Source organism: Tursiops truncatus, chromosome 12 (assembly GCF_011762595.2).
Source record: "Tursiops truncatus isolate mTurTru1 chromosome 12, mTurTru1.mat.Y, whole genome shotgun sequence".
Taxonomy (NCBI): domain Eukaryota; kingdom Metazoa; phylum Chordata; class Mammalia; order Artiodactyla; family Delphinidae; genus Tursiops; species Tursiops truncatus.
The window spans coordinates 32,734,781-32,757,285 of record NC_047045.1 but is presented as its reverse complement, the minus strand read 5'-3'; the positions used below and the strand labels follow the sequence as shown (position 1 = coordinate 32,757,285).

The 22,505-nt window shown below is 33.7% G+C and overlaps 1 protein-coding gene across 4 annotated transcripts in view; it reads left to right on the top strand.

Moving 5' to 3' along the window:
- The window catches only part of ASCC3 (activating signal cointegrator 1 complex subunit 3), a 332,868-nt gene that overhangs the window by 49,882 nt on the left and 260,481 nt on the right, over positions 1-22,505 (top strand). For all 4 annotated transcript variants that reach the window (XM_019929490.3, XM_019929491.3, XM_019929493.3 and 1 more), the window contains exons 5-8: positions 14,353-14,473; positions 20,339-20,543; positions 21,252-21,393; positions 21,994-22,119. In XM_019929490.3, coding sequence (XP_019785049.1) covers positions 14,353-14,473; positions 20,339-20,543; positions 21,252-21,393; positions 21,994-22,119 — 594 coding nt within the window. The remainder of the gene's footprint in view (positions 1-14,352; positions 14,474-20,338; positions 20,544-21,251; positions 21,394-21,993; positions 22,120-22,505) is intronic.

The following is a 22,505-nucleotide window of genomic DNA, read 5'->3' as shown; positions in this document are numbered from 1 at the left end:
GAAGTCAGCCTCCTTCACAGGTTAAGCATAAAAGGGAAGAGAGTTTTTTGAAGATAGTTTTAAGAAATTTAAAAGTAAAATATATTTTAGTTTAGTTTTTTTTAAGAGAAATGACTGTGATTATCCTTATAGGATCATCATATTTTTTATTGTGACAAACTGCTTAAGGGTTTTGTTATTTAGAAACACTCTAAAACTTGAAAATAGTAGAATAACTAAATTCAGTATATAGAATGTCGATTGTACTGTCAGAAACAGTGACCAATAAACACTTATTCAGCTTTTCTTTCTACTTAGGGTTAAAATTGAAATCTTAAGTTTGCTCAAGGCAATGGAAAATTAATCATGACAGTTATGTAGTTTTAATAAGAATAACTTAACTATAGACTTTACAAGTATTTTGATAATTTCAACAACAAAAAACCAAACCAGGAGCTCATTGTTACTTATATTATTAGTAAGCCTTATATATTTTTTGCTTTATTTTGGTATTTTTATCCCTGTCTCTTGTTTTATATGAGTACCTGGTTATCATAACTTCATTTCTTATGCATTTTATGTATCAACTGATACCCAGAAAAAGTGATGTGTGGTATAATATTCCTGGAGATTCAATTTCTGTGTAGAGAGTTAAGTGTCTTGAAAATACCCCAAATAGAAAGATCCCCTAATAAATGCTGTGATTTTTATTGTCTATGCCAATAAGGAAAGAGGCTAAACATTATTCCTTGCATATTATCAATCTACCATGAAACATAATAAATCTCATAACAATAGTAAATGTGTATTTTAATAGTTACAGGTATTGCTTTCTGTGAAAAATGTTAATTTTCTTTTGATATACAATTAAATAAGCTTACTTGGAGAGTAATACTTTACCCACTTGCTCCATTTTGTAAATCTGGCCATATAGATGCTCAAGCAAATTTTTCATTTCTGTTTGTAAGCTGCTCTTCTTTTCCCTAACCAGCTTAGTTCAAAGTGCCATCCATGGCTCTTCTACTTGGAAAGAATATAATGGACATTCTGCACTTATTGCATCTCTTAAGTAGTTCCAGTTAGATATTAGGATAAGGGATTTGCTTACTACCTCAAATGATTAAATTGTTAAAACATCTATTTTATTGCTATTATGAACTAATAATAATTATATTATTAAAATTACTGAAATAGTTTTTCAGTGATCAGAATGTTTAGAAAATGGTGTATGTTAGCGTGATTCCTATGTGGTTACATTGTGCTTGATTAAAAAAAAGGTTTTTCATTTGAAAAATAAGATTTGGTAGAGGAAATAAAGTTTAAATTATTCATTGGTCCTTGTACTATTAGTTATCAGCTGATTTGTCTACATGATTTTTTTTGGTTTATATAGTGTTCATTCCAAATATGGCAATTTGTGAAAACCTATTTTATTTATTAAGTTAGTGATGCTTTGTGTCCTTAGCGGACAAAAAGTTAAAAAAATTGGTAAATCAGGGCTTCCCTAGTGGCGCAGTGGTTGAGAGTCCGCCTGCCGATGCAGGGGACATGGGTTCGTGCCCCGGTCCGGGAAGATCCCACATGCCGCGGAGCGGCTGGGCCCGTGAGCCATGGCCGCTGAGCCTGCGCGTCCGGAGCCTGTGCTCCGCAACGGGAGAGGCCACAACAGTGAGAGGCCCGCGTACCACACACACACACACACACACAATTGGTAAATCAGAATCTGGTTTGTATTATTTATTTATTTATTTTTAAAATAAATAAATTTATTTATTTATTTTTGGCTGCATTGGGTCTTCGTTGCTGTGCGCAGGCTTTCTCTAGTTGTGGCGAGCGGGGGTTACTGTTTCGTTGCGGTGCGCAGGCTTCTCATTGCTGTGGCTTCTCTTGTTGAGGAGCATGGGCTCTAGGCGTGCAGGCTTCAGTAGTTGTGACTCGTGGGCTCAGTAGTTGCGGCTTGCAGGCTCTAGAGCGCAGGCTCAGTAGTTGTGGTGCACAGGCTTAGTTGTTCCTCGGCATGTGGGATCTTCCCGGACCAGGGCTCGAACCCATGTCCCCAGCATTGGCAGGCGGATTCTTAACCACTGCACCACCAAGGAAGCCCTGGTTTGTATTATTAAAAAAAATAATAAATAAAACCTCTTCTGATTAAATAGTATGTGTTCATTGTAGAAAATTTGGAAAAGAAAAAAAATGAAAAGTGTGAAATTTAGTGAGATTCTTTCCGCATTTCTCTGTATAGGACTTGCTTGCATATTTTTATGGATGAGATAATTTGAGTAAAAAACAGAATTTAATGAAATAAAAAATAAAGACAACTGTCAAAAGCAAACAAGATATTCTTCAGTAGGGAAATGGATAAACTGTGGTATTCAGTGGTAAAAGAAAATGAGCCAGCAAGCCATGAAAAAACTTAGAAGAACCTTAAATGATTATTGCTAAGTGAAAGAAGTCAATCTGAAATGGGTACACACTATATGATTCCATCTATGTGACATTCTGTAAAAGGCAAAATTTTGGAGATAGTCAAAAAATAAGTGGTTACCAGGGGTTGGGGAGAAGGGAGAAAGGGGTGAATTGGTGGAGCATAGGGGATTTTTAGGGCAGTGAATCTCTTCTGTATGATACTGTAATGATAGATACATGTCATTGTGGTCATCATACATTTGCCAAAACTTGTAGAATATACAGCACAAAGAGTAAATAAACTCTAATGTAAACTATGAGCTTTTTAAAAAAACCCTAATTTGGTAGTCAGTGTGATGAACTAGACAGATAGATTTTGCTGTGTAAACATATTGTATCTAGATCTAAGCAGTGTTTTACAGTACAATCAAAATATCTCCTAGACCAGTGCTGTCTTTTTGTGATGATTGAAATATTTTGTTTGCTCTTCAACACAGTAGTCACTAGCCACATGCGGCTGCTGATCTCTTGAAACATGGTTAAATGTAACTGAGGAATTGTATTTCATATTTTGTTTAATTGTAATTACTTGGCATACAAATAGCCTTGTGTGACTAGTGGCTACAATACTAGATATTGAAGAATCTAAATTAGACAAGATATACCGAGAAATGTCAGCAGTGATTAATACAGTTAAATGGAGTTAATAGTTGATTGAAAAACCTTATTGTAAATATTGGTTCATTGCCAATTTGGAATCAGGTCTCCATTCTTTATCCTGTAGTTTTTTACTTTTGTCCTGTCCTCAGTACTTTAATCAATAATTTGTATAAAGGCACAGTTATTGAACTTGTGTTCTGGACTGGTTCAACACTGATAGTGTTTACTGATATATAGATTGCCAGAATCCAGATTTTAAAAGCTCTCTAAAGACTAAAAAAACAAAAAAAAGAAGAAAATGAAATTTATAAGGGATCTATTTGAAATTTTGGGCTTAAAAATTATTATATAAAGTACAGGATATGGGAATCTGCCTACTAGGAATTTATGTGGAAAAAAACTAAAACCAAATACTTTTACTTGGCTACACATTCAATTTGAGCCAATAGTGTGATATTGTTACCAATTTAAGCTATGTTTAGAAAAGTTTAACATCTAGTCCAGAGTTGTTTTAATCTCTTGATCTGCCCCAATCAAATTATATTTGAAATGTTATGCTCAGTTTTGGATGCCATTAAAAGTAAAAGGCTCAGTAAAAGGTAGATTTCTAAACGAACCTGGATAAAGAATCATCAAGAAACCAAATTATATGACTAATAGTAAGGAATTGATGTATGTTTACCTGGGAAGGAAAGAACTTACGAGTGAAGTGTGCCTAATACTTTACTTGGCCTTATCTTTAAATTTTTGAAGGGCTGTCTTGTAGAAATATTATTAAGATCATTCTCTGTAACCCCAGAGGGCACAGCCAGTGTTAGGTGAAAGCTATAGTGAGTCTGATTGGGCTCAATGTACGGAAGGATCTTTTGACTTTAAGCATCCTCTAGCAGTGGCATGAGTTTCCTTATGAAGTGTTCTACTTGCTGGTGGAAGTATGCTGGGTGTTCATTAGCCAGAAAAAAAAAAAATGTCAATAACAGCAGTAAATATGTATAGAGCACCTGTTGTCAGATACCATGCTAATTTCTTTTAACAGAAAGGAAAGCTGAGGCACAGAGAACTTAAGAAAGTTCCCATAGTCATATAAGTAGGAATTGACAAAATTGATAAACTTAGTTCTGAGTCCAAGCCCGTGTTCTCAGCTGTCCTGTTTTTCGGACTCCTTTGGCAGTAATTATTGATTTTTGAGAGCTTTGTTTAGATGTCCTCCAAGGTCCCTTCTAAACTGAGCTTAGATGAGATTACCCCATTGTAGTTTCTACAATGTATGGGTGTATGTGAAAGCTGTGAGGGAGATTCATCTGGTTCTTTTATTTAACAGACTGAAATGGAGGAGACATACTGGTGGTTGTCAGGAAGGTTAAGGAAGCTGTGATCTAACCAGTGATTAAAGTTTTAGTTGAAGCAATGGTTTCAAATCTATCGGTGCTTTTTACAGAACACTAGGATATATTGTATTTAGTTTCACCATTGAACCAAGAATAATTTTACTAGCAGAAGTTGGAGTTAGAATGTATGCATGCACATATTTACAATCATGAGCACACTTTCTTGAGAAAAAATGCTGAAGTAAATATGCATGTCAGATATTTGTGTTAATATTTGTTGTATGTTCATTTATTTCCTGACAAGTGATAGTTGATTATTCATACTTTTGTAGTATTTTCTTTGAATTATTATTCTATCATGATTGCTTTTATATGATAAATGCATTAGTATTATGTACATTTAGCAAAGATTCACTGAATATTTCTTCAGATGAAGACTGTGAAAATGTTTGCTTTAGACGTAAAGCACTTAATTACTTGCCTGGGACATAACTAGTGTACAAGTATTAGGTTTTGTTATCGTTTTCACTGCGATACAAATTATTTTGTGTACTTTTCTTACTCCCTTATTTGATTATGATTCGTTTATTTTGGTAATACTAAATACCTAATGTTAATTACTTATTATATGCAAGGCACTGTGTCTTATACATTTACATACATTATTTAGTTCACATCACAACCCTGTGAAGGGTATGTATGTACCCTTATTCCCACTTTACAAATGAGAAAAGGAGGCTCAGAGCAGATGTCTAAGCTCCTAAAGCCAATGAGCAGCAGGCTTATGATTTGAGCCCGGACTGACTTTCTCCTAACCTAAACTGCTGTGTGTTACTAGTGTTCATAAGCTTGGTAAATTATTAAATTAAGTTGACTGACAGGGGGTAATATAAAGTAAAAACTGAGTTGCTGATGTAGAATGCACTTACACAAAAGTTTTGAAAATATGAGTAGCAGTGGTATCAGTGGATTGTACCTAATCTGTATTTCCTTACATTCTATAATTATAAATTAAATATAATTTAATATTTAATATATTAAATAATTTATTTAATATAATTTAATTTATAATTTACATATAATTATAATTATGTGATTTGAATTATAATTTTATAATTTAAATTATAATATTATAATTCTACTGACCATTTTCAGAAACACCATTCATGTAAGAACATTTTCAGAAAAAATATTATATTAAATATAAATATTGGTTATAAGATATATCCAAATAAGAAAACTTACATTGTGCAAAACTTTCATAACAGAATGATACTTTAAAGCATTCGTCTCCAAACTTTTTTGATTATACTTTCTAACCACGTTTGATAATGTATCCCTGATATAAATGCAGTTATTTAATTTTAAACTGTATATGATATACAGTATAATTTTAAATTATGCTATGATACCTTACGCTCATTATAAAACATACATAGAAATGGAGAATTAAAAAGGATGCTGTTTTAAAAAGAGTATTTAACTTTATTAATGATATTAAAATTCTTTCTAGTCAGAGCAATGTAATTGAATATACATCAGTATTTTTGACTCTTAGTGTAGCACTTTTTGATGCTTTGAGGTTCTGCTTCTGTGTTCAGTTCAATTCAGTACTTCATCTTGAGAACAATGGAGAGCAATTGGAAGTTTGTTGGCAAGGGTTGGAGGGAAGGTAGCATACGTTGATCAGACCTACATTTCCTAACATCTTCTGTCATTGCTATGTGGAGAATGGATTGGAATGTGTTTTGGATAGATGTGCAGAAACTATTTAGGAAGCCCTTTGCATGGTACAGGCAATAACTGTTTGGGATCTTAAAACAGACAAGGAGAAAGGCTTGAAATCTGTTTAGTAGTTGAGATCGAGAGAATTTAAGAGTGAAGTGGATGACGGGGTAGGATTGGGTGCGATGCATAAAGAGGTGGTAAGGGTGCATTTTAGGCTTTTGTGTAACTGGAAGGATGGCAATGCCATTCATGGAAATAAAGAATACTTACAGTGAAGTGGGTGGAAAACCAAGAGATCGTTTTGGACGTATGTGGAATTGTGAGAGGCCTTAAGACCTCCAAGTGAAGATGGTAACTGGACAATTTGTTAAATGAAGCTCAGAGTAGAGATCTGGGAAGGATGTGTGATTTTATGAGTTTTCAGTATATGCTTGCTAATGGGAGCTGAGGGCTTGCATGTGAACAGCTAAGGAGAGAACATGGAGTGGAAGAGAAAGCCTGGGATTAAACCTTAAGGAACTCCAACATTTAATAGTCAAAGGGAGCCTAAAGAAGAGATAGGAATGTACCAGCCAGAGTGGTAGGATACATATCAAAAGAATGGCATGTCTAGAGAACAGACTTGTGGTTGACAAGCGGGAGAAGGGGAGGGAGAGGGATAGACTGCGAGTTTGGGGTTGGTAGATGCAAACTATTACATTTAGAATGGATAAACAACAAGGTCCTACTGTCTAGCACAGGGAACTATACTCAATATCCTGTGATAAACCATAATGGAAAAGAATATTAAAAAAGAATGCCTCTATGTGTATAACTGAGTCACTTTGCTGCACAGCGGAGATTGGCACAGCATAGTAAATCAACTCTACTTCAATAAAATAAAATAAAATTACTTAAAAAAAAGAATGGTGTGTCAAGGATATCAGAGGAAAAGTATGTTTCAAGAAGGATAAGGGGTATTTAGCAATGTGGAGTGATGCATGGAGGACGATCCAGGAAGATGGGACCAGAATAATATTCATTATCTTTATCAAATCTATGAATGAGTATCCTTCAAACAGAATGGATAATAGTAACATCTGTTATCCTTCAGACAGAATGGATAATAGTAACAGTCTGCATAGATATATCTTATTTTTACTTTCTTTTTCATGTTCTTTTCTTTAGTTTTTTATTGTAACCTTCTTAAAAAGTATAGATTAGAATTGAACTCAGCCCTCTAAATATGGTTCAAGCAGTGTAGTATCCTTTGAGATGCTAAATGGGGTTTTGGAGATACAGTATTGCTATTACTACATTAAATTTTTCCCTAGCCTTTATTACATTATTTATTCATATTGAACCTGTAAATAACCAGCCCCCTACCCTTTCAGGATTTTTCTTAGGAATTTATTTGTGGGATAAGGTTTCCCCATCTTGTACAAGTACACATGAGTTTTTTAAACCTAATTGTGGGGTTTTATATTTACCTCTATTGCTTCTCCTTAGGTCTGGCCAGATTATATCAGACTATTTAGAAAATTTTAAAATTCTGATTCTATCATGAACTAAATTGGCACCTTTAACAAATTTAATTTAATATCTTCTAGTTTATATATAATTGATAAAATTTTGAACAGGACAGAGCCATGACCACTCTTTAAAGAACAACTTTAGTGGGTGATCTCCATATTGAGAATAATTCCATAATCCGCTTAACTGTATTGTCCAAAAGGATACCTCATTCACATCAAGATATTATGCCTACTGTGCGTCACTAGCTGTTTTTCAGAATGCCCGTTGACTATTTGCTAGGGAGAATGGTTGGTCTCTCTTTTGAAAGAGGTCTTTTCGGAACTTCAGATAGACTTATTTTTGACTTTTAATGAATTCTTTACCATTGACTAGATGGAAACAGAATGGAACTGACAAACCTTTTATAAATATGAATTTTATTATCGTTAAAGCCTGTTTTAGTGATTAAATACTTTATTCAACATGTTTTGACTAACCTGAGAAATAGGGTTCAAACAGGACATTAACATGACCAGAATTGCCTTTTACTTGGAAATAATGTTTTGCCTCTAAATCTTTGAGTAAATCCATAATGCAAGTGTGTTTGTCATGTTTATTCTGTGGTTTCACAAACCCTCAGCATATCTGCATACCCCAGCTCTTGAACAGATTTATAGTTCTTATTTAGGCCCATTATAACTTCTTGTTACCAATTTTCCTAAGATTTATAGTATAATTTTCTGTGATATATTATTTAAAGGTTTTCATTAATTTATATTTTGCTTTTATGATGATGTAATGTGTGTGATTCATTTTGATACTGTGTTGGGGATATAGCATCCACTAGAGCATTGTTCCTATTGGAATAAAAATGATATAACACAGAATACAGTGGAAAGTGGTGTTTACCTTTCCTGAGAGATTCACAAACTACATTCATCTGTTACAAGTGTAAGAAATAAGGAAGTAATGCTGCTTATTAGTAATGTTAGTCTGTACAGGAACTTCCCTGGTAGTCCAGTGGTTAAGACTGTGCTTTCAAGGCAGAGGGACTGGGTTCGATCCCTGGTCGAGGACCTAAGATCCCACATGCTGTGCAGAGTGGCCACAAAAATTAAAAACAAACAAACAAAAAGTTTAAAAGGTAATCTGTGCGTGTTCTGCGATAATTTTTTTTTTTTTTGGCATCTCAGGAACATAGTCTGTTGGTTAATTTTTTTACTTTAATGAAGAACTACTTTAATTTGATAATTTAATTTAATGAAAAAGGAATTATAATAACAATGAGAACCCTGAGCACCTTTGTCTATTGAGAAGTTCCTTAATAGATAATAATGGCTTTAGCAAAATCTACCAGGAAAAGGATATTACCTGTCTATTCCTATTGTGTTTCCTTTGAATCTCATATCCTTAATTTATAGCCAGAGTAGTAAAACTAGCCTTTTTATTGTTTTGAGAGCTGCATTTTTGTTTTTTTAAACTCTGTAGTTGATGCCTGTTTCTCTACCCATAGCTAACTTTTCCCGCCTTTTTTTTCAATTTGATAGCTTCTGGAACTTGTGTCAGTGTATAGAGCAATGATCCAGACAGTTGCACCTTTACAGACAGTCACTCTCAGTGCCAAATTAGTTTGTAGTGCGAATCTTGAATGAGAACTGCACCTGCTCTCAGTGTAGATGAAAATGACAAATGTTAGGGAAAGCGTAATTTGGGATTGCTTTAAATCTGATGGCAGCTGATCTCAGAATTCTGCTGGGGATTCTTCATTTTGGGTTATGGAAGTCCTGCTATCCAGAGCAAAACAGCCTTCTTGTCTCTCTTGCTAGGTCTTAGGTGTATTATTTTTAAGAAATAACATGCTCTTTGTGCTGTGATTCTATATCTGAGATGTTTTATCTAGAAGTTATCTTCCAGATACATTGGTGGTTTCCTAAAATTATGTTGGACTAAAAATTTCTGAATCTCTAATTTATCATATGTCAACATTATATTTCAAATATGCAAGGGTAGCTGCCACAATAAATCACATTCTTATGGAGGAAATGGTCGCAATTTAAGAATTAACATGTTCTTTGAAGGTTGATAGCATATAAAAGACATTTCATACTGTATGTAGAGAGCATTTGCTACTACAATTTGTTTGGAATATGGGGGGAGAAGGTATCTTTGTAGGTATGTATTACATTTATCTTTTTTGAATTTGCTTATTCTTTAATATCACCCTTACCTTAAGCATGGGACTTGTGTCTAAAAGCAATTCAAAACACTCACTTAAAATGCTTATCAGGAAAATTGTATTTAATCTTTATTTTTCAACCCTCAACAGTTTATTGGTTACTTTTAATATCTTAAGTCATTTTGGTTCATAATTTTAAAAAATAGCTTCATTGATATATAGTTCACATACCGTACAGTTCACCCACTTAAAATGTTATAAAGCAGTGTTTTTTAGTGTATTCATAGATATGTGCAACCATCACCACAGTCAATTTTAGAGCATTTACAAAACCTCAAAAAGAAATCCTAAGCCTTTAGCTAGTATTCCCCTACTCCCCCGCCCCCTTCTCCCAACCCCCAAGCCCTAAACAACCACTAGCCTACTTTCTGTCTCTAGAAATTTCCTTATTTAGGACATTTCATATAAATGGAATCATAATGCGTGGCCTTCTGTGACTGGCTTCTTTCACTTAGCAAAATGTTTTGAAGGTTCATCCATGTTGTACACTACTTCATTCCTTTTTTTTAAAAAATTAATTAATTTATTTTTGTCTGTGTTGGGTCTTCGTTGCTGCATGCGGGCTTTCTCTAGTTGCGGCGGGCAGGGGCTACTCTTTGTTGCAGTGTGTGGGCTTCTCATTGCTCTGGCTTCTCTTGCTGCGGAGCATGGGCTCTAGGTGCACGGGCTTCAGTAGTTGCAGCACACGGGCTCAGTAGTTGTGGCCCACAGGCTCTAGAGCACAGACTCAGTAGTTGTGGCGTACAGGCTTAGTTGCTCCGCGGCATGTGGGATCTTCCCTGACCAGGGTTCGAACCCGTGTCCCCTGCATTGGCAGGCGGATTCTCAACCACTATGCCACCAGGGAAGCCCTACTTAATTCATTTTTATGGCTTAGTAATATTCTGTGCTGTGGATGTATACCACATTTTGTTTATCCATGCATGAGTTGATGGACATTTGGGTTGTTTCTACCTTTTGGCTGTGTTAATAGCCCTGTTTGTGTGTAAGTTTTTGTTTGGACACATGTTTTAAATTCTTCTGGGTATATACCTAGGAATGGAATTGCTGGGTCATATTGTAATTCTGTGTTTAACTTACTGAGGAACCAGAAAACTGTTTTTCACAATGGCTACACAACTTTGTATTCCTGCACTGTATGAGAATTCCAGTTTTCTCCACATCCTTGCCAACACTTACTATTTTCCATTAAAAAAATAGTTGTTCCAGTGGTTCTTCTTTGCATTTCTTTGATGACTAATGATGTTGAGCATCTTTTCATGTGCTTATTGGCCATTTATATATTTTCCTTGGATAAATTCAGATCCTTTGCTCATTTTTTTCATTGGTTGTCTTTTTATTATTAGTAAGAATTCTTTATATATTCTGGATACAAGTCCTTTAACAGATATATGATTTGCAAATATTTTCTCCCATTCTGTGAGTTGTTTTATTCACTTTCTTGATGGTGTCCTTTGAAGCAGATGTTTCTTATTTTGATGAAATCCAAATTATCTGTGTTTTCTTTTGTTGCTCATGCTGTTGGTGTCATATTTAAGAATCCCTTACCAAATCTGAGCCCATTAAACTTACTTCTGTAAAGAGTTTTATAAGTTTATATGTTAAATGTAGGTCACTGATCCATTTCGATTTAATTTTTGTATATGGTATAATGGTCCAACTTCAGTTTATTTCATGTGGCTAGCCAGTTGTCCCATCATTTATTGAAAAGACTGATCTTTCCTAACTGAATGGTCTTGGCTCACTTTTTGAAAACTTTACTTATTTATTAGTTCTAATAGTATTTTAGTACATTCTTTAGTATTTTCCACATAGAAGATCATAGTGATCTATAAATAGAAATAGTTTTACCTCTTAATTTTCAATCTGGTTGCTTTTTATTTCTTTTTTCTTACCTAATTACCCTGACTTGAACCTCCAGTACAATGTTCAGTAGAAGTCACAAATGCACATTTTTTTGTCTTGTTTCTGTTCTTAGTGGGAAACTAATCCAGTGTTTCACCATTAAGTATGATGTTAACTGTGGGATTTTCATAGATGCCCTTTATCAGGTATTAGAAGTTCCTTTCTAGTCCTAACTTGTTGAATGTTTTTTACCATGAAAGGATGTTGGGTTTTATCAAATGGTTCTTCTGCATCTGTTGAGCTGATCTTGTGATTTTTGCTTTTTATTATGTTGCTATAATATATAAATTGATTGTCTTATGTTGAACTAACCTGATATTCCTGACATAAATCTCACATTGTCATGGTATATAATTCTTTTTATAAATTGCTGGATTTGATCTGGTTTGCTTGTATTTCACTGAGGACTTTTGTGTCCATATTCCTAAGAAGTACTGGTCTTTAGTTTTCTTATGACGTATTTATTTGTCTGGTTGTGGGGTCAGAGTAATATTGACCTCATAAAATGAGTTGTGAAATATTCTTTCCTCTTGTTTTTGGAAATGTTTGTGAGGAATTGGTTTTAACTTAAAATGCTTTGTAGAATTCATCATTGAAGCCATCTGGACCTGGACTTTTCTTTGTGGATGTTTTTTGATTATTAATTTAATCTTTCACTTGTTTTAGGTCTATTCAGGTTGTCTGTCTTGGATTACTTTTGGTAGCTTGTGTCTTTCTAGGAATTTGTCCATTTCATCTAGTCTGCCACCTCCAGGGCTTGTTACTGTCATTTGCTTGTTTATTTGTTTAGTGACCTGCTGGATTATTTTAGTGCAAACAGTTCCTTCTACCCTCACTCCACAGTGTTGAGCTTCTGATGTTGTTCCCCAGGGAGCCGCACCTGTGAGTATACCCATAGTCCCTTTGGGATGAAGGTAGTGTTAGCACAAGCAACCCTTTTCTACGCTTCCCCTGACTCCATTCAGCTGTTCAGATCGGGACTTGAACCCACATGTGATCTTTACTAATTCCCAGCTGACCATTCTGATGTTTACAAAAATGCCCCTGGGACATAAATTCCTCCATAAACTAATCCAGTAAATTTGTGACCCCTTTGAAGGAGTAATTCCAAAGGTCAGTGTTGATATATAGTCTCACCCCAAGAGGGTCGTCCCAGTTGTCTCTCCCCTCAGTTCTCTCTTGTAACTTAGTTGTTGAATCTGTGAATCTTCTCCTAATTGTGGTTCACCACAACCTCTGCTCTTTCTGAGCTAGCCCTTTGGCTTCAACTTCATGGCCTGGTTGCAGATGTGGTCTATTTCTTTGGAAGAGATTGGGATCTTTCTGTTTTATGGCTTGGTTCTACCCTCAGGCAAGATTTCTGAGGCAGAACTCTGGAGCTAGGAGTGGGGACAATGGAAGGCTTCTTTCTGAGTGACACCCCTGCTTTCGAATCTGAGTACTTGATGGAAGGGGTAGGCTGTAGCCTAAATTCTAGGCTTGCCTCTCCTTGTGTGGAATCACTGCCCTATCAGCCAGAGTGAGAGTGATTGGTCACCAGTATTTTCCTTGATGTTTTGCCCAAAGATAAGGCCTGTCCACATTTGGGGACAGGGTGGAAGACAGGTGGCCTTCTGTTTAGATAGTGTCAGTAAAATGAACAGCAAAAGGAAAATATTTACTAAGTATTTAATGCCTTATATATACTCAACATAAAATTCCTACTTTTAATGATATTTTTATTTGTGTGGATTCTCTAAGAACAGTTAGAATTTGTTTAATATAAAATCTTCACATGTAGAATTAAAGTATAACATTTCTGGACAGGAAATATATATATACCCCCAAACCATATATGAGGAAATCTAAAGGCTTTCTGGCACAGTTATTTCATACAGTTATATAATTGAAAGTCTCTGAATCCTAAAACTGGTTCTGTGACTCTGGAATCAACTTAATCTTTGGCAATCACTATGCATAGGAGAGTAGAATATGCATAAAAACTTTTAATAAAGTTACAGAAAGCACTTGCAGTACTGTGTTTCAGATTTCACATATATTAAGCATTGAAAATTATTGATACTTACTAATTAAGCAATAATAAAATAATAAAAATACACTTTAACAGAAAAATACAATTAATTGTTTTTAAGCACTAAAAATTTGGCATGTCATGATTTATTAAAACATTCTAATGATTTTTAACTCTAAAATGATAGCTCTTATTAGTAAGTTGTAAGAAAAATGGTACTCTGCACTCTATTTGGGAAAACCGGAATGGTATGTTAAAAAGCAAATTAATTTTAGAATTTCACTTGGTTATACCAAGAAAAAAACAAGTGTCAGAATTTTTTATTCTGTGATTTAGAGTTTTATATATAAATCATAATTATTTTAACAGTTGGATCGTGCTCTTGAATTATATAATTGCAGATAGTCTTATGAAGCCGAAAGCTCCTTAGCAATGTGAAGCAATGTAACTTTCCTAAGTTATTATTTTCTTATGATTCTTTTCTAAATACTTTTTAGTTTCTTCTGTGTTAGTTTAGCTTCATAGCTGTGTTGAATAGGGTGTTAATAACTTGAAAAAATAATTAATTTTGAGGTAACAGTTTGTTTTGATTTTCCTCTTATAAGCTGTTTGAACTGCTGGGACCTGATGGACTTGAACTTATTGAGAAACTCCTCCAGAACAGAATTACAATTGTGGACAGATTTCTTAATTCTTCAAATGATCATAAGTTGCAAGCTCTTCAAGGTAAGAAGTGTTCAGTGGTAATTCTATTTTAAAGGAAAAATTCATTGTTTAGCAGTCTATTTAATACAATTATACTTTTAATATTCTTTGGTTGATTATGTAGCTTACTGATACCATTCTCTTAAGTAGATTTTAGGTGTGGCAGATTATGAAACAAGTGTCAATGCCCCAAATAGGGTATTATGTCAGAGATTCTGTTTATGTTTAGGTATAGTAGAAGATTTGGAAAGACAAAAAAGAATTTTAAGGAAATACATATAGTGCTTAGAGTGGGTCAAGTAGAGTTATAATTTATAACCACTTTTATTTTGAAAACTTTCAGACCATAGTAGTGGTGCAAGGATAGTGTAATGAATACTCACGTACTCTTCATGTAGATTCACCATCACTAACATTTTGCTTCCACCCCCCATTATCATTCTCTACACACACACACACACACAGGCGTATGCACACATGGACACACACATATGCACATTTAAAATTTTTGCTGAACAATGACTAGAAGTTGCAGACATTATAATACTTCAGATATAAAATTTCAACATACAATAAGAGTCTCCTGCTTACCTGAAATACAGTTATCACACCCAGCAAGTTGAACATACATATAGCTATGTATTACATATGTTTGAAAACCCCAGAAGAATTAGAAAGAGTTGTCAAGGAAGCTAAAATTTTTTTTTTTTTTAAAAGCCTGACTTACTATGAGACAGCTGATGCCAAACTCAGGTTTTAGGTGGTAAGTAGGAAAACTGAGTTTCTTACCTTTACCCAAATGTCTTTGCCAGCTTTATAAATAGCTTGGAAGTTTTAAAAAGTGCATGGGCATAAGAAATTAGACCCCCTTCTTCAAACTAGTCAACATTTACCCTTCTTTTATGTAAGTGACGTCACCTTTTCCTTATGAGTGTGGCACTGAAAGGAAATTACAAAAAGAGCCTTAATTTAAATCCAAAATTTCTTATGGGCTTTCTTTATCCTACACTTTGATTACTGATAGTTGCCTTGGAGTTACTTTGAGATTTCTAGAAACTTTGAAGATTGGAGTTTAGCCACTTTGTCTTTCTGCAAGTCTCTTGGTTCTTTAAGTATATTGAACACTTATAAACTACCTTGCTGTAAGAGGACTTTCACCTGTTAAACAGTGCTTAATCAGACATTGCAATAAGCCAGCAGAATTTAGGAGCATTTAAAATGTGTATCTGCCAGAAGAAAAGGAATGAATTTAAATATCTGGTCTTGCGATGTAATTTCTGAGGATTTGATGTTCATTTTGTCAGCCTTTTAAGTGCTGATACGTACTGATTCCACCTTTTATTAGTGCTAATTTATTAACGAAAAGTTCAAAATGAGTTCAGCTTCACATATTTTTTTAAGAAAGCTGTGGATGATGAGTTAATGTTTTGTAGTTTCATTATGTCCATTTTTGTTTAACATTTATACACAAACTTTATTCTACTAGGATAACTTTAATAAGAAGCAACACACTTTTTAACCTAAAACCAAATATTAAATTTGAATTATTAAAAAATATTTGAACCATCAGTCTGCCCTGAAATATTTTCTACTCTTCTCAATCAGCTTTTACTCTTTTAGTCTATGCTAGATTGTTACTAATGTTGCTACTATTTAAGAATAATAATTATACCATAGAAAATTGGGGGCATTTAAACAAACTTCTTCTAAGGACTGTGGTAAAAGAAGAGCTGACAAATGAGCATATTAGGTTTTTTGTGTATCTTCATTAAAGATGATTTTCCTTATTTTGGGGGGGAGGGAGAAAGAAATATTCTTGAAGAAAAGAATCATTAGACTCTGTTACTTTATCACTGTTCTCATCCATTTATATCTTTTGATATAAATTTTATGTTAACGATCCTTCAAAATTCTCTTAAAAATACCAAATTGTATTTGTATTCTCTATTAAGCTACCTTAGTAAGACAGCTGCATCCTGCTCTTTTCTCTGTTCCACAAAATCATGGTCTTAGAGAGCAATAGCTTCCTGCCATTTAGCATTTTCTAGCTTTCATACTGATTTTCTTTGAATCCTTTTATCCAGATATATATACATCCACCCTACTTTATCTCTGTTCTTATAACCAGGAAATGTAAGGTAGGTGAGAAGTGGGTGGGTATTGTGTACTCACTGCTAAATTGAGGATAGTTGTGAATTAAATTCTGGTTTGGGGATGGTTGTAGAGAATGTTTAGTACGAGGTGTATCATAAAATAAAAATTAAGTTAGCTCATGCTGTCAAATGACAGTGTTTTGAGTAGTTATACAAGACTTTTTCTGTCATAATAACATTTTAAAAGGATACAAGCTCTAAGTGTTCTTCAGTAAAATTTTGTTTTAGAATTGCTGTTAAGCTTATTCGTTTCATTTCTTCTTGTCAATCTCTACAGTTAACTGAACCCAACAAGGAGAATCATGCACTTAAGCATTTGTGCTTTATAACTTGATTTTTAAAATCACCTATTATGTTCAATCTTACGGGATTTCAGTATATTCTGATTGAGGCCTTATAAAGCTATCAATGAGGTAGACATATTTTCTTCTTATAATTTTAATTTCCTTATTTTGATGATCACAAATGTGTCCAGTAGTATTTTGTTACTGTCACATTTGTTTAAAATGTTAATGTCATTAGCAAATATAGTATGTCACCCAAAATATTTAGTTTCACGTACAAAATATTGAACATTCATTTATAGTAATAAGTACATGGCATTATTCACATTTTAAAAAATCCTGCTTAATATCTCTGTCATTGAATGTGTGACTTTGAAAGCAGGTTAATTTTTTTCATAGTTCAGAGTACATTTGAAAAATGCCAGTATGTTGCTTTCTTTCTCTAACACTGAGAGTTAGTTGGTTATAAATTCAATCATTATAATAGTATATAAGATTTATTTACAAAGTAAAACATATAAGACTTACTTAGAAAAATACTTTTGAGCTCTAAAATGTAGTTCTAATATAGATGGGATTATATCTTATTTCATAATTTTGAGATGTAATAAATCTTTATTTCTCACTTTCCTTTTTGCGACTTATAGAGCCATTATATGGAGGGGTTGTTTCATGTGATTGAGAGTTAAAATGACTTATTCAAAATCATGTAATGAGATAGTGACAAATGTCTGAGAATTGTGAAGATTTGACTTAGAAAGCTAATTTCCCCCTCTTGATGCTAAGCTTAATTCCTTCCTTGTTCTGTATTGGATCTTGGAAGTTGATAAAATAACTTGCACTGTGCTCCTTCAGAGTATGGACCAATTCCATTCTTCATTGTCTTCCTAGCCTAGCAGCAGTGCCTGGCACCTAGTAGGTCCTTAACACAGTAACAGTATTGACTTGGTTTGCTTTCAGTGACATTCCTATCAGTTCTTTTAGGGCTGCAGTGAGCCAAGATACTACTACTTGGAAAGATTGAATTAAACACAGAAAGTAATCCTGTTGGAAGAAAATTTTTCCTGTATATTGAGTTGACCAACCACAGGTTTAAATTGTACCTTGTAAACACTGAGCTTTGATTGACCTGATTCCTCTTAGTGGTTCTAGACTTCTTCCATTTTTAAAAAAAACTGCATTTCCCAAGTCAAAACTACAATGAGGTATCACCTCACACCAGTCAGAATGGCCATTGTTAAAAAGTCTACACATAATAAATTCTGGAGAGGATGTGGAGAAAAGCGAACCCTCTTGCACCTTTGGTGGGAATGTAAATTGATACAGCCACTATGGAGAACAGTGTGGAGGTTCCTTAAAAAACTAAAAATAGAACTACCATACGACCCAGCAATCCCACTACTGGGCATATACCCTGAGAAAACCATAATTCAAAAAGAGTCATGTACTAATATGGAGGTTCCTTAATAAACTAAAAATAGGGAATTCCCTGGTGGTCTGCTGGTTAGGACTCTGCACTTCCACTGCAGGGGCCTGTGTTCGATCCCTGGTCAGGGAACTAAGATCCCACAAGCTATGTGGCGTGACCAAAAAACAAGAAAAGAAAAACCAAACTGAAAATAGATTCACCATATGATCCTGCAATCCCACTCCTGGGCATATATCTGGAGAAAACTCTAATTTGAAGGGACACACGCACCCCAGTGTTCATAGCAGCACTATTTACAATAGCCAAGACATGGAAGCAACCAAAGTGTCCATTGACAAATGAATGGATAAAGAAGATGTGGTATATGTATGCAATGGAATATTACTCCACTTTAGAAAAGAATGGTATAATCCCATTTGCCTCAACATGGATGGACCTAGAAATTATTTATTTTTTTTTAACATCTCTATTGGAGTATAATTGCTTTACAATGGTGTGTTAGTTTCTGCTTTATAACAAAGTTAATCAGTTATACATATACATATGTTCCCATATCTCTTCCCTCTTGTGTCTCCCTCCCTCCCACCCTCCCTATCCCACCCCTCCAGGCGGTCACAAAGCACCGAGCTGATCTCCCTGTGCTATGCGGCTGCTTCCCACTAGCTATCTACTTTACGTCTGGTAGTGTATATATGTCCATGCCTCTCTCTCGCTTTGTCACAGCTTACCCTTCCCCCTCCTCATATCCTCAAGTCCATTCTCTAGTAGGTCTGTGTCTTTATTCCTGTCTTACCCCTAGGTTCTTTATGACAGTTTTTTTTTCTTAAATTCCATATATATGTGTTAGCATATGGTATTTGTCTCTCTCCTTCTGACTTACTTCACTCTGTATGACAGACTCTAGGTCTATCCACCTCATTACAAATAGCTCAATTTCGTTTCTTTTTATGGCTGAGTAATATTCCATTGTATATATGTGCCACATCTTCTTTATCCATTCATCTGATGATGGACACTTAGGTTGTTTCCATCTCTGGGCTATTGTAAATAGAGCTGCAATGAACATTTTGTGGACCTAGAGATTATTATATTACGTGAAGTAAGTCAGACAGAGAAAGACAAATATCATATCACTTATATGTGAAATCTAAAAAAGAGATACAAATGAACTTATTTGCAAAACAGAAGTAGGCTCACATAGAAACAAACTTATGTTTACCAAAGGGGATGGGAACGGAGATAAATTAGGAGTTTGGGATTAAATATACACACTACTATATATAAAATAGATAAATAACAAGGACCTACTGTATAGCACAGGGAACTATATCACTACCTTGTAATAACCTAAAATGGAAAAGAATTTGAAAAAGAATATATATATATGTAGCTGAATCACTTTGCTGTACATCTGAAATTAACACAGTATAAATTAACTATAATTCAATTTAAAAAACGGATAAAACCCTGCATTTCCATGAAAAGGTAGATCATACTGTTTCTTTATTTGCTTTAGTCATCTTCTAAATATATCCTGAGCTGTATTTTAGTTTTATTTTATTTCATGTATAAATTAGTAGTGACATACAGACAATTTAACAGAGTAAGGCCTATTACATAGGGAAAAGTATCATATATGTAAAGAATATCTTTATTTTATTATTATGTTAACAGTAAATGCTAATTAGTATTGATAATTATTATAGTTATTGAAATTATATAAACAGATTTTAAAATTGTGAAATAAAAGTTTTAGGTTTCTGATGTTATATCCAAGAATTTATAACATTAAACTATTTAGTCTGTAAGAAGAAAATATCTGCTGACTTTTCCAAAACCAGTATACCATTTAGAAATTGTGATTTAGAAAAACTCTCCTTAAAACATAGAATTGAATGTGTCAGTTAAAAAAAAAAAGAATTCTTAGAGCATTGTGCTATCTTATGTTTTGGTGAGAAGGAAAACAATGGTTTTCCTAAAGGTTAAGCTTGTAAAATATGATCTTAAATTTGCTTTGCAGACAATTGCAAAAAAATTTTAGGAGAAAATGCTAAACCTAATTACGGTTGTCAAGTCACTATTCAGTCTGAACAAGAGAAGCAGTTAATGAAACAGTATCGCCGGGAAGAGAAAAGAATTGCCAGACGAGAAAAAAAGGCTGGAGAAGATGGAGAAATTGCAGAAGGACTCCTGTGCTTTGATCCTAAGGAACTGCGGATACACAGGTAATAAAAGCCAGAAGCTGAAAAATGCTTGTGTTGTAATTGCTACTTTAATGTATCATTATCATTATTTAGTTTAGTTTTAACAAATTAGATGATTCTTATTTCTAGTCATGTTTTCTTACAAGAATAAAATTTTGTTGTATGAAAACCTAATTTTCTGGGATAAAAAATCAGTGATCCGCTTAATTAGAATATTCTTGGTTGCATCAACGTAGGTGAGAGATTTTGGTGCTGTGCATACACCACTAGGTTAAACTTTATGAAGCGTACACAGATTTATTTTGAGACTTTTCTTTCCTACCTTAATGAATACATTTTCCCATATTGTTATCAAGAAGTAGAAAGGAGAAAAATGAAATAAAGGCATTATTATACATGGTGTTTAAATATTGAAACCCATTTAAAAAAAGGATTTTACACTTTGTTAAATATCTTTGGATTGTGACAAAGAAAATTATAAATAAAAAAACATTAAGTCAAACTTATCAGATGATGTTATCTAAAAATAGTACCTGAAAATGTGTTGATGCTTATATGGTTACACAGAAAATTTCAGGATTGCTAATAACTTCCTTTGTGTAGTTTAATTTCTTCACTTTTATAGTGGAAGGCTGTGTGAAATAGTTATTATAATGACTTTGTTTTAGTATATGCTTTCCTTTGCAAGATAAAAATTACAGATTTAGCCTATTATTTTTGTATTTACAGAGAACAAGCACTTATGAACGCTAGAAACGTTCCAATTCTGAGCAGGCAGAGAGACATGGATGTTGAGAAAATACGTTATCCACATGTTTATGATTCCCAGGCTGAAGCCATGAGAACATCTGCATTCATTGCTGGGGCAAAGGTATGCATTGGTATATGACCACTTTTGGATAACATGTCTGTTCTGAGGAAATGACACATTGATTTTCCCTGTTTCTTTTGTGATTCTAGTACTAGTTGACTCTTCTATGCTAAATTGTATTTTTAAATATTGAGGAAAATGAGATAGTGCAGTTTATGTAAAATTCTTAGTGCATGGTAGGTTTTCAAAACATATTTGTTCTCCTCCCTTTCATTATTTATGCACCTTGTGTTTTTGAGTTTTAGCAGTTGCATCACTTTTTGCCTAAACTTTACACTGTGTATTGCACATTTTCCCTGGCTACATGACTACATTTGTCTTCAAGAATACCATCTAATTAATGTACACTTAAAATTCATCAACATAATATGGTTCGTGTGTTATATGAGATATCTGATTCATGAATGCTTTGTGTGTGTGGTTTTTTGTTTGTTTTTGTTTTGTTTTTTCTTGTTTTCCTTTAAATTAGCTAAATTTATTTACCAGTGCTATGTCATAAAACAAATAGTGTTCTTTTTTCTCTTTTTACTTAAAGAATCTTTACCAAAGTAATTGTTCTGTTTTGTATTATTATTGGATTTTAATTTTTGATGTTTATAGATGATTTTACCAGAAGGAATCCAAAGAGAGAACAACAAGATATATGAAGAAGTAAAGATTCCTTATAGTGAACCAATGCCAGTTGGGTTTGAGGAAAAACCAGTTTATATCCAAGACTTAGATGAGGTAAGATTATCATTTTATAAAGTTGATATTTTTGATGCTTGTTATGTTTTTGAATGCATTCGTATTGGAAAAATTATTTTTAAAAGTTAGTTGGTTAATACAGTAAAGAGATACATGCAGTTGGTTACTAATGAAGTAGGGGAGTTTAAATTAAAAAAAACACATATATACATATATTTCTTTACACGTTGAACATATTTATGTATATTTTGTGTATGTATTTCTATAATTTTATGTTTATTTTGGTTATTTTAGCTAATATTTCATTTAACCTACATAAGCTGACTTAAGTAAACTGTTTTAAAGGATTCATGTATTGATAGGTCAAATGTTCAACCTATGATAAAATAGAATATTATTTGGGGCCAGGACCAAATTCCAAACTA